General features: G+C 37.6%; 1 protein-coding gene across 2 annotated transcripts in view; it reads left to right on the plus strand.

Annotated features, from left to right (window-relative positions):
* The window catches only part of LOC113958181 (potassium voltage-gated channel subfamily KQT member 1-like), a 469,971-nt gene that overhangs the window by 70,106 nt on the left and 386,200 nt on the right, over positions 1-13,665 (plus strand). The window contains exon 11 of one of the 2 annotated variants that reach the window (XM_027666289.1): positions 13,284-13,349. The exons of the other annotated variant lie outside the window; for it this stretch is intronic. Within the exon in view, the coding sequence (XP_027522090.1) occupies positions 13,284-13,349 (66 nt within the window). The remainder of the gene's footprint in view (positions 1-13,283; positions 13,350-13,665) is intronic. 2 annotated transcript variants of the gene reach the window in all.

The following is a 13,665-nucleotide window of genomic DNA, read 5'->3' on the forward strand; positions in this document are numbered from 1 at the left end:
TTATTATTATTATTATTATTATTATTATTATTATTATTATTATTATTGAGCTGCTTCCTTTTAATTGTTATCTGCATTAAGATCTGACAGACTGGAGGTGAAAAGAATTAGTTGCTCTGAAGACTGTCCACAGTCTCTGTTAGTCATGAAAACCTAGGAAAATGGATGCTGCACCAAGAGTCTGCCAGTTAGAGTTAGTCAGAACTCTTGAGAGTGTTTTTCATGACTATGGCAAAAAAGAAAAGCAGCTGCTTGTCATTTACTTAACCTTGCTTGGGCTGAATTTAATCAGTAGAAAACATCTGGAACTGATTCCCTTTCAATTTTGGAGCGTCCAGTAATCTGCTGTGTACATACAACTGGTGCACCTTTAGCATCAGAATACTTGGCTAAGTTATGTTATGCAATATTGTTATCTTTTGGAAAGAAAAGAGGAAGCAACAGTAATTTCCTAATGAGCAAATATTTGCAATGTTCTGTATAGGTTGCGTCGTTCATTGATTTTGTGCAGCTGTTGTATGAAATATATTGATCAGAGTTAATAAATTTCTAAGTGAGTGGGACTGTTTATTTGTATTAATTAAAATTGGGCCAAATTGTGAACTGTTTAGCATTGCTTGACTACAACTGAGGGAGCCATTTGACCTTGTTACTTTTTGATAGGAAGCAATGTTGAATTATGAATATGTTGAATTATTGAGGATGTTAAAAGCTTCTGCCTATTATCTGAGTGGTTCTCCTTAAATGTCTTGGGTTTTCCTGCAGAATTAGGGTGTTGTTGGACTTTTGTAGTTAGCTATTGATATCTGCTTTTCATCTGACTTTACTGGTAAATAATAAAGGGATTGCTGACTTGGATAGTAATACTAGATAAAATAGAAACCACTTAAAAAGCCACTCAATAGGAGATATATGGAAAAATAACATGTGTTTAAGCAATGTTTTGTGTAGACAATGCATTCCTTCTTTACAGGGGAAGTTGGCAAAACTGGAATACATACTGTTTTTTTCAATATAAATCCTGCTCACTTACAGGAGAGCATTTGTATTTTTAACAGAACCTCTCTGGAAACCACGAGTGAGTAATGGTATCTCTGGGAAAAGCTTTTTCTTCTTAATGTTCTCCTCAAGGGAAATTTGCAATGAATATCCCAGGTGACTTGGCAATAATTTCTATGGGAATTCCTCTAGGGCAAGGCCCATAGAGAGTTGAGGGAAGTTGATGAATTACTGTGAACATCCCTTCCTCTCTGCTTTGCCCCCTTTATTAGGGAGTTCTCTTGCTTTCTCTTCCATGCTAATGTGGATGAGACTCCTCTATGGCACCCTCCTGTCTTGTATTATGAAAAAATACAGATGTAATTAGTTCTACCCAGTGCAGCAGAAAAGTATCCAGCTTGGAAATATAAAGCAATTCTAATAGCTTTTAAAGTAATGTATGATTTTAATAATGTATTTATTTTTGTCTTAAGCATCTGTAGTAGGGGTAATCCACCATCAAGGAAATAAAACCTCCTGGGCTTCCTCTCTTTCATTCTTGCTGTGGTCTGGCATGGACTTAATGTCCCCTGTAAAAGGAGATTTTTTCACCTTTGAATAAGGTGAATTATGAAAAGAGCATCTGTAATACAATTCAGATAACTAATTCCTGGAATTCTGGCTTGCACACAACTTGGTCCTGACGCTGCCTCATGAGTGTGTAAACTGTGACCATGTTCTGACCCTCTGGATCTATTTGTGTTCCTTTAACTCTTATATTATGCTGAATTGTCAGAACTTGATTCCAGTTGTAAAAAAAAAAATCGTAAGGAGCATAATGCCAGTATTTGTTGCTAGTGGCTTTTTCATTCTGTTTTTAATGGGGTGAATCAGACCATGGCAATGGGATACTGTAGACCTGGTTGTACTAACCAAATTAAGATCCATTTCAGGTCAGGTTGACCTGAATCTTTCCTAGATTAGTTTGTGCTGAGTGAGCTGTCAAGGAGCACGTTTTTGCCGGCAGCCCCAGAAACCAACCTACAAGTTTCTCTTGCTGTTTATTTGAAGGGCTCAGATTGGCTGCTGTTTCTATAATCTTGTGAAAGAGCGGATTTTGGTGCACTAGATTTTGGTGTACCATCTTAAGATTTATGGAGATTAATTTAAAAAGCCTGATGAGCAGAAAGTGTATGCAAAAATACACATAAGCTTGCCTGACCATGATAAAATATAGGAGTTAAATAGGATTTTTTTTTTTTTCTTTTCCCCTGAAGAAATGCTATCTCTGGAAGTTCTGTGTTTGCACTGTTTCTAGTAAGGTAAAACCATATTCATAATACAGTAGGTCTATTAATATATCATATGAGCAATGTCAGTTTTAGCTGCTACAGATCTAGTTGGATAAGATAGTGATAGCTTTTATGGGGAGTTACTTTGCCTGGTAAAGACCCTCAATCTAAATTATTTGCTGTCTTCTGCTTAAGCCTCCTTAAAGGGGTAAGGATGTTCTTTGCTAGATAAACAAATGCATTAGTATATGCCAAACTTGGATGTGGACTGGCTGGAGTGGAAGGAGTCTGGAGGGAAATACTTCTTGGACCCCTCTTACAGTTGGAGAGCACTGCAATTTAAGTTGGAGTTTGTAAAGTCTGTTGGTAGTAATTTCTTTTAAAAAAAAATTGAATGAGTTTGCTTACTATTTTCAAGCCTTTAATTTAATATAAGGCTTATTAAGGAGATTTTTGATGCTTTCTTCTTCTATCCCTTTCATCTTCATATCTCCTCCCTCCAGCATTGAAAGGTCTTTACTGTGTTCCCATTTCATAGAGTGCAGTCACACATCTACAATCTTCTCTCCCTCCCTTCATTTAGGTGCTGCTGTGACTGGGCCAGGCCTTCTTCTCTACGTGAGACAGAACTGTCAGAGACTTTTCCAGTGTTTATCTTGTTAGCTTTTCTGCCAACCATCTGAAGAAACTATGCTGCAGGGAGATAGGATGTCTTAGCTTTGCACATCCTCCCTTGTGTAGTGCAGGTGTGTCCTATCTCAAATGCTGAAATGTGGCTTTTTTTTCCACGAGACTTTCTCCAAATCAATGTCTTAACCACAAAAAAGGAAGGGATTGTTTTAGAATGGCTCTCTTCAGTAGTCTCGTCTAAGAAGTTGCTTTTACAACTGAACTACTACTCCAGGGTAGATAAAATGCTGAATTTTGTCTCTGTGGTGCCAGCCTTCATTTAACCGGTTGAACTGCAAGTGGCTGTGTGGTGCTGACTGCCCATCTGTAGGGATCTGAGCAGAACAAAAGACTGCCAATCTGTAGGGATCTGAGCAGAACACAAGACTGCCAAAGTTTCAGCTGTGGATCTTTGTCATGTTAGATGAGTGATGATTAAATCTGAGCATAAGAGGAGCAGATCCTTGTCAAAGAGGTGCTTCTTTTCCACATTAGCAGACATTATCATTATAATAAGCTTTGCAAAGTCAGAAACGATCACTATTTTGAACCAAGTGTTCTATTCACTTGTAACTTCAACCTAATTTAAACCTGTGTCTCAGATGGGAAAAGGGCCATATCCAAATCTGGATAAGAGAACACTAAAGAATTTGTAACTTGAAAGTCAACTCATAAGGTATGAGTTTGGGGGAGATTTGAGGGGAACTCAAATAGGAGAAACAGTCAGTGCTCAGAACAAACAACTGCAACAACATGACCATCAATGGGAGGAAGGGAGGTGGGGAAAAAAGGTGTTAATTTCTCCCTACTGATCTGAAACCAAATTTCCAAAACCTTTGTGTAGAACACTCGATATTCTTTATGCTGCCGAGAGTCCAAATGGCAGTGAAAATCTTGGGTCTTAATGCCTTAGGATTGTAATAGGAGTCTTTACATTATCCTCCCCAAAGCAGTAATTTACCTCTTGGGCTATGCCTTCGCTATTTCCAGAGTCTGTAATACTTTCCTCTAAAAGTTTATTGGAATAAAATTAATTTTACTTATACCTTACCTTTCAGGGTTGTGACATGCTGGTTCACTAGTGTTGCATTTTTTTCCCCTGAAGCAATATTAACAGTGTTTGAGACCACTGCATGAATTTTCCATTCACTGAACAAGTGCACATTCAGATCTGTACTAAAATCAGTGTAAACAAATTTTGGTGTTTTCTCAGCACCATGTGAACAAATTTACTGTATCAGAAAACCCATCAAGGATTCTTGGATACCACCTCAGTCTTGGAAAGTCCCACAGCTGCAGACCATAGGAAGTTCTCTGTGAAGCTAGCACTGTATATTTGTTCTGTCCTTGTGCATCTGCTCTTCACCTCAGCTGGAGGCAAGGCAGTGCATAATACAGTTCTTTGTCCTGATCTGTTGTTATCTGATATTAGGCCAATCCAGATGTTATTTTTTCTCTTCCAGTAGTTGTACATACCATCCTGGGATGATTTGTGCTTGCATATGTTCTGCATTTGAACAACCATGGAATCCTGCTACCTCCTAAATACACTTACGAATATATATATATATATATATATATATATATATATATATATATAGTGAATCATCCATTTTGTCCAGACTTGACAGATGAAGCAAAATGGTTATTTCAAACCATTGCTGAATGAACACTTGAAGTCTTAAATATTCTTCATGTAGTCTGTATTTGCCAAAGGCAAAGGTAGAGGGAGGATTATCTGTTCTATTTTAACCTAGTCTGTGAATAAATAGAAATTTGTTTGGGGACAAAGTGCCTTTACTTACCTTCAAAACCCAGCCTTCCTGTGGCAAGGACCTGTGGCCATGCTCAGAATACAGACTGGGATGTGCTCTTGGCTCTCTGTACTGGATACAGGTGTAGCAATACAATAGATATAGCAATAGCAATATACAATAGCAATACTTCTTGGCCCTTTGGCAACAGCAAAGAGTTGTGAAATCTACTGTGAGGAAAATCAAGCTGAAGTGATCAGGGAGAACCCTTTGAGGCAGGGATGAAGTTGTCAAGTATTTGACATGCTTTCAAAAGGAAATGGTATTCTGTGGCTGTTGAAGACTGTCTTACAAATCAGTTTTTCTGACTGAAAATGTCTGCCAGGGCAGAAATGCCTTTTCCCCACAGGAGAAGTTCAGTCTTGAGGGATCTCTTATTTCAGCTGAGTTAGTTTACTAGTCGTTAGTTTACTCTAAAAAAGCAAGTTAACAATTTTCAGTGATTTTTTACAAGGAAAAAAAAATCCAAGTGCTCTAATCAAGTTATTCCACAGAAACTTTGTGCCGTGGGCATGCATTTTATGGGGACAGTGGGTCAGTCAAACTGAGAATTGCAGGGTCTGTTTAAGAGTGAACTTTTTCACCCTCTTGCATGCAGGTCCTTTGGTGGAGGGAAAGATGAGATGTGGTGGAGCTGTTTGTCTTGGGACATCTCTGTGGTTCTCACTGTCAAAGCACAATCATGGCCTGTTGCCAGAGGAGAATCAAGGTCACCTTAAGCTTTGAGAGCTACAAGACACATTCAAATGTGTTTCCCTAATGTCATCAGAAAAGAAAGACTTTATGCCTCTGACTGAGGGTGTCTGTCAGCTTAGGGTTGTATCTCGGTTATAAATATCACTGTTCCCTTGTCATGTGAACTTTTTGGTTACTGTTGGGAGTGTAGAAGCTCTAAGTATTCTGGGCCTTCTCCTAATTTAAGTTTCAAAAAATTGGATTCAAGCCTTGTTTTAATTGTAGCAGCAAAAGCTTAACTTCTTTAGAATATTTTAAGTGTTTTCTTAATTATAAATATTTCCTAATGGAAGTTTTGAATAAGCAATATGAGAAAGGATTAATAATGAGTGCACATACTGATTGAGCCCAGAAGTACATGCTTGAAGACCCCATGTATTTAATTTTAAATAAGATGTGATCAGTTGGTTTGAAGCATTTCTGGGAAGATAACTTATTATGAAGGGATTTTGTACTTACAAGATGTTTTAGTTTGAATTTTATGATCTGAAGATCTGTCAGTCAAAATTTTTATAATATTGGGCATACATAACAGTGGCTACTTTGAATTCCTTTTTTAACAGTTGTCACTTACTGTTACTGAAATTAATGCCCTACCTAAAATATCTTCACATTCAACATTTAAGAAATAAGTGTTCAGAGCAAATGTATTTGAATTAGGGAACAATCACATAAAATGTTGTCTTTTCACCTGGAATGTATGAAATAACAGCTGGAGTTTTCATTAGGAGTAGTTCTGATTTAGTGCTGTCAACAGCTACAGATTTTTTTGCTGAATTTGTTTTGAGTTTTGGGACAAACAGTGCAATTATTTCCTCTAGTATTAAGATTTACTTTATTTTACAGGGGTTTTTTTCTCTTAGTATGGAACAGGCAGGTTTTATGTATTGAATTCATGATTAACTGCTTGACAATGGGAAATTTTTCTACAAGGATTCAATTGTGTGATACAAAGAACTGCATTAGACCAGCAAATAATTGTGGCATATTTCACTGTAATTACAGTAATTGAGTTTTGTGTTCTTGTGAGTCAAAACATTGACAACAATTCAGAAGATATTTCTATTTTTACTGTCACTGCAATTTGTATGCTTTGACCATTAACAGTCATGAAAAATAAAAATGTTTTCAGACTGGTTTATTTTTTATAATAGCCACACTAAAACTGTACTTCCTTGTTAAAATAAACACTTTTACTATAATGGCAGTTCTGAATCCCATAATGGAACGTAACTCTATATATTTATATTACATGATACATTCCCTATGTGTAATTCTAAGAGTGTGTATGTGTTAAGAGCTCTCCCTGTGGAGCTAACAAGCTGCCAAATTACATTTCACTGACTATTAATTGTTTCAGTTTAAGGTCAAGTTCTTCTTGTCCTTTAAAAAAAAAAAACAAACCAGTAGAGAGGGATCAATTTCAAAGCTATTTTTGTCTTATTTTTCTTGTCTGTTCTTACTGTTGTTTTGTTCTTCAGAATAACTGAATGAACAGTCAAGTATGGCTGGCCTTAACAACTTAAATACATTAGTATTGGTGGCTTGACTTTAGTCTTGGAGAGCTGATCTCTGAACATATTCACAAGGTGTAGATGGTATCTCCAACTTGAAAACATGTTAAAAATAGCTGTGGGTGCAAGGATTGTGTCAGATAAGCAAAAAAAAAAAACAACAGAGCAAGTTTTTAGTTAAGGGGGGAAAAAAATACCTATCGAGGTTGAAATGAGTCAAAATAGTGCTATAGAATTTTGAGAAATGTTGCTTTCTTGACATCATTTGAATACAACTTCTTAGGTGCTTTCCCAAAGGTGTCCTGTTCACATTCCTCTGGACCGGTTAAGGCAGCATCTGGTGCCTAAGGTGTACATGAAAAGGAGCTCCCTGCTGACTGGAGATGTCAGCAACTTATTCTGTGCTGTTTCAGCCAACAAGTGTTAATGGCAAATGAAAGCTGCTGAGGCAGAATTGGAGCTACTCTGCAGAAAGCTGTGCCTGCACATTTATCCAGTTATTGAAATGTTTAATGCAAGACTATGTAGTATTAAACTAGTAAACCTACAAAGAAAGAGAAATGGAAGAGGAAGGATATACAGGGATTTCTTGTTCATCATGAAGTTGTTGGCAATGTAAACATGTTAAAATATGTTCCAAACCAGATTTTTGCTAGGAGATGTTTGAAGAGGTGAGGTACCTGGTCTCCTCGCTTGAAGGATAAACTTGAGGGCTGGAAAGTCTAGGTAAGATAGGTAGGTAGGTACTTTGCCTATTGTATTTTTCCTGCTGTCATAATATTCCTGCTGCTGCCTTGAGGCAAAATTTAATTGCTGAACTATATCTACTGTGCAATTCACTCTGTGGATTTCTCTGAATTCTTCTCTTCACCAGACAACTAGGAAAATGTGTTTTACAACTCTTTGCCAGACCTTACCCCTTAATACCCTCTGTATCAACCACATAGATTAGAGTAAGTTTAGAAGTTTACTTTTTCATGTATGTTAAGAAGAAACAGTTTTCATGAGAAAAAAGGCATTGCTTTTGTCAGGAGCAGGGCCCAAGAGAGAGGAAATGTTAAAACAAAGATGCTAATTGCTCACTTCTATATCCACACAGAAAACTGGGTTACCAGTCTCAGTTACCTGAGATACAGGTGTATAGTCCCTGCATTTTAAGAGAGGGGATCCTAGGGAATCCTAGAAATGCCTCTAGGATTCAGTTATAAACTACCTCTTTCTCTGTTGTCCTGGTCTTTGGTCCCTTCCAATCCAAACCATGATTCTATAGTGCATGTTGGACAATAATATGAATATCTACTATGTGACAAGGTGTATGGTTCACCTGCCTGGATGCTTCCCCCTCTGCCTTTCACAGGAGAAAGGATATGGCATTTCAGGAGTAAGTAGAACTCTGCCAGCCACATATCTTTTTCCATGCATATGTGTAACAAGCCCTTAAAGCCTCTACCTCTTACAACAGAACTTTTGCCCTCCATCCTATTCAACCGAACAGAGTAGAAAATCCAAAATGGTTTGGATTGGAAGGGACCTTAAACGTCATCCAGTTCCAACACCCTGCCATGGGCAGAGACACCTTCCACTATCCCAGGTTGCTCAGAGCCCCATCCAGCCTGGCCTTGAACCCTTCCAGGGATGGGGCAGCCACAGCTTCTCTGGGCAACCTGTGCCAGGGCCTCACCACCCTCACCGTAAACAATTTCTTTCTAATATCTAATCTAACCTGCCTTCTTACAGTTTAAAATCATTGACCCTGTACAAAAAGTCTCTCTTCCTCCCTTTTTATAAGCCCCTTTAGGTATTGGAAGGCCACAGGGAGGTCTCCCTGGAGCCTTCTCTTCTTCAGGCTGAACAGCCCCAGCTCTTTCAGCCTGCCTTTGCTCCAGCCCTCTCTTCATCTTTATGGCCCTGTGACTAAATGATTATAGCACGACTACAGCTTGCTCAAGCTAGCTGCATTTAGCACTGTTTAAAAAAAAAATAAATCACATCTGACTTTTTCTTGGAACAAATTTTAGCTTGGTACTCTGACAAGGAACTGAAAAATGCTTCCTCTGGCTTTTTATTGTGAGTCATTCCCATGAGGAAAACTGAAAAACAATCCTGGGGATAATGCAGCCAGAAATACAAAAGTTAAAATATCTAGATTAGTAGCTTTTCTTTATCATTTATTTCCATGTTTTTATTAATGCTTTTATCATAGCACAGTCAATCACAGCACAGTCAACAGACATTCTAAAATAATAAATTTGCTCAGATTAAATTGGCAAGGAAAATCTATGCTTACTGGTTTTGAAAGGGGGTGAACTGTGCCTGTCGGAGAACACAGCTTGCTATCTGAACAGATAGTGAGTGGCACCAGCACTGCAGGCTTCTCTACTGTGCTCCATTAATCTCCAATTCTCTTCTGACAGGTCCTGTCTGTGCATGAGGAGATACTTGCAGCTCTTTGTGCAATTGGTCCCTGACCACTTTCTGAATCTGTCAACAAATCTGCTTGTCAGTTAATGCCAAACACTGCACAGATTCAGCAGTATGGACACTTGCTCGCTCTACAAGTAATTTTGTACAAAATATTCAGCTATATGCTTTAGGCCAGTACACTTAATTTAAAGAAGTGCTGAATGTACTTATTGTAAAGTAGAGATATGATTTATGATGCTGTAGAAAATGTTGGTTTTGTGGATTTGTTTTTTTGTTTTGGTACTTTTGTTTTTGGTCAATGTGTTACATCCTTCTTGTTTGGTAGGTCTGAAAAGGATGTTCAGGTAATTCGGTACATATCAGCATCCTCATATGCATTCTAAAGTATGTTTCATTGTTTTCTCTCTGCATGTTTTCCAGTACTACATGCCTTTGTGATTTTGAATGATGTGTTGGTATTCATGTACATCTTTGTGCTGTCCCATTAGACATGTAATGAGTGATTGAGTTCCATGGGGTGTAAGTCAGTATGTAATTTGGCCTGCAGGCTTATCTAAACAAAAGAATGTACAACAAATAAAGTCAGCATTAGTGCATTTTGAGTGCTGATTGTTTCAAATCAGATACACAGGAAACCAGATGTTGAAGTTTATCTAAAACACTTGCAGCCGAACATGTAACTAAGTGCAGCAGTTATAGTGCACAGCACTTTTTGCATATAGTTAGCAGCATGTTTGCAGCAAATACAAATTTATTCTTATTCCTCAAATTCACTTTTTCAGGTGCTCTTTTATTTCTGTTCTGCTAGCATACCACTGCTTAGTTCATTCTGGTCTGATTCTGCAGGTCTTCTGGGAACAAAATCAAATTCAGGGAGAATATACAAGAATTGCAGTATCAGCCACATCTCTAATGACAATACATTTAGCTGCCTAAAATTAGGTACAGAAAGTGGCTTGGCTTTTTTAACTATATTGGGCACTTGTAGCTCTAAGAGTTGTGTATGGGACAATCTGAGTATCTGGCATTTGCAGATGATTTACAAATGAGTATATAGTAAGGATTTAAAACCCAGCTTCAGATGCTCAGATTTGTAGCAGTTCTACAGAAACCTAAAATAAAAATATCCTTGCCTTATTTAGAGTAGTATACTCCTATCACTACTGTAGCTCCACAATAGAAATGGAGCAAAGCTTTCATAACTTTGTAAAGAAGTGATTCAGTCTATGCTAATGATATGTTTTGCCATATTCTTCAACATGACTCCTCAGGTGAGCTTGAAGGCCATTTGCTCGCTGAGATGTATAATAATAAAAGCGAGGTGAAGAGGTTTTTAAAATCAGGCTAGTGGTCAGGTGCCAGACACTTACGGACCCCTCGGGCTTCTTAAGCTGTTAAGTTTCCATTTTTTTTCTGAGAAAAGTAAGGATTTGGAAATGTTTGGGGCCTAAACTGAGACCAGTTTGCCTCTCTACAGCTTTAAAAATACTGTGAGTATTTTTAAGTGAGGCGATCTGAGTTCTTGCCACAAGAAAGCCAACGAGACATAATACTGTGACCTCACAGGTAGTTCCTCCTTGTGGATAAAGGAAGCATAATCATCCCAAGGATTTTCTGTTGAGGTACAGCCTTACATATGAAATCAAATCACATGTTTACTTCATATATATTTGTTACATTGAGTAGTGCAGCCTGGCATTGTGAAAGAGATTGTTTTGACAGCTTCTGATCTGAAAGTGATGAAAAGACTGAAGGAAAACAGTGGCATTTGCTTTTGGTCTCTTAAACTTGGATGTTTTACCTTGGTTGGTTACAAACAAAACCCCAAGATAAACAGAGAAGGCCTCCCTCTATCCCCCATTTCATCTAGCAGGGTTATATCCTCACCAGCATTCTCTATACATGAATTTTTATACTGCTGTGGACACAGGTTTAGTTTATCCATCTGCTGTGTGAGCTCTCCCCTGACATCAGGTACTTTGTGTTGTTTTCATGTGATTTATTACTTAACAATTTGAGGAGTAGATATTCTTGTTACAGGAACTGTTTTATGTAAAACCATCTCAAATTTACTGTCCTTTTCTATACGTGTGCCTGTGTTTTCTGGGTTTAATTTGCAGATATCTCCTTTTGTTCAAATTTGTTGGTGTTTGTACTCCTGGGAGGAGCAACTGCAGGTACTCTTCTATATAATGTAAGCAACCACTGCAATACTCTGTAGACTTTTATAAAGTAGACTGTGTCGGAATGGTACAAGTCACCTTTCAATTTGCTGAATTGGGTGTTCTTTGTTGTGAAGATGAAAGAAACTTGTAATAAAAAGAGTAGGTTGGAATTATTTGTAAGAGAAGAGACCTGCTTTTTCTGGTTTTCACCTTCTTTATCTGAGAAGAGACTAGTGCAAAATCTTCTGTGTTGTTTTGTCCTGCTTTTAGTAGGCACTGCCTGTTTGAGAATGACCATGGCAATGGGAACGATGTGCAGTCATGTTTTCTGCTGCAGCTGTATACTGGGAACTCTTTTTCCCCATACTGCAAAAACAGGAGTTAGTGTAATATAGATAAGGAATCCAAGGTTAGATAAGGCCAAACATCATTGCTAAAGCATCTCTGGGGTATGTTTTGATGTGTTTATTGTAAGATTTTACCATTTTAGAAACTGACACTGAAATTAGAGGTATATAAAACTTAGCTTTTTTTGACTGTTTCATTTGATTAGTTGAGCTGCTTCAGGGATTACTTGGGTCATGGCATTCACTAGTTTTTGTACTGTAGTAGATACCATTCTGTATTTCCAACTTGCTGCTTCCAACTGTTCATGCTCAGAAAATATTATATATTTTATAATGAAATAGGTACAGCTTCTTCATACTGTGAGTAGTAACACGTGGAAAGAAGGATGGCTCCTCTTCTCTTTCCTCTTCACATTTCCTTGCCTCCCCTGATTACTGTTCTGCAGCACAAACATTAGGCATTAATTCCCATTAAGTCAGTTTGGAAAAAGAAAACTTATTAAAATAAATATAGAGAGGGAAGATATAGTTGTTCTGGCTTGAGCTGCAGCTGTTACAAACTTACCATATGTAGTAGCTGGACCTTACAACTTTGAATTTTATTTCTGGAAAGCATTGCTGCCATGTGTTGAATGTATTTTAATGCTCCGTATTTCCTCAAAGCATTATCATGAATGATTATTATGAATCACTTTATTGCTCAGGAGCTTATGGCTTCTTGACATTAGGAAAAAAAATGTTCCTTTCAGTGTGATTTTGGGAATTTTGATTTATGACTGTACATTGCTGTCTAAATGATTTTTGGAAGGTCACTCAGCGAAAGTGAGTTAACTTCAAAAACCAAGTTGGTTCTAGAAAGAGTGTTTCAGATAAGAAAACTGCTTACAACTAAAACAGTCACTTTCAGGGCAGAAGATATTTAGAAAAGGGAACATATTACATGCATTTACCATTAATATTAATTTATGGACCAAAAAAGTTATTAATGAGTTAATATCTTAAAACAGAAACACATAGAATTAACCAGTGATAAAAGCATGAAGGGATTCAGCATTAAATAACTTTTATTAGGGTTACAAGGATAAAACAGGTATTCTCATGTGGTGGTTTAATACTTCACAAAAGACAAGCCTGAACTTACTCTGAATTACTCTGAGAGCAGTAGGGAATCTTATAATATCACCATCCAAATATTATGAGCTGTGATTTCTACTTTAACTTGCCGTTTAAGAGCAGCACTTCTATGAGTAATTCTTCTTTCTCTTAATACTTGTGTAAACTGGAGACAGGTTTTTGAGAGAAATCTAATCTGTAAGCAAAATGGCAAAAATTGTTCTGTCCACAGATCTGGCCATGGAAATGTGGGAGGGGAGAGAGGAAGCAGTGAGGCAATCTTTGAGACATGACCCAAGTACTGTTTTGTGGACTTAAGTACATATTCAACTGATAAAATGAACTATGGAGTATGTGTTACAGTACTCCTGTTTGTATAAAGTATATAACCCCACCACTGTCTTTCTCCAAATGCTTGTAGGAATGAATTGTATGTGTACTACTTGTGAGATGAGACCATCACAGATAATCACAGCAAGGTCTTCAACAAAGAGAAAACTTGAATGCTTTTGCCTTATATAAAGAGAGAACAGAGCTTTCCCTGCTTGTGTGGGTAACCAAGCACGGGTTGAGGTTGTTAATGATATTCCACATCTCTCAGAAGATCCATGGTC

This window comes from Corapipo altera, unplaced genomic scaffold, assembly GCF_003945725.1.
Source record: "Corapipo altera isolate COAL_440 unplaced genomic scaffold, ASM394572v1 317, whole genome shotgun sequence".
NCBI lineage: Eukaryota > Metazoa > Chordata > Aves > Passeriformes > Pipridae > Corapipo > Corapipo altera.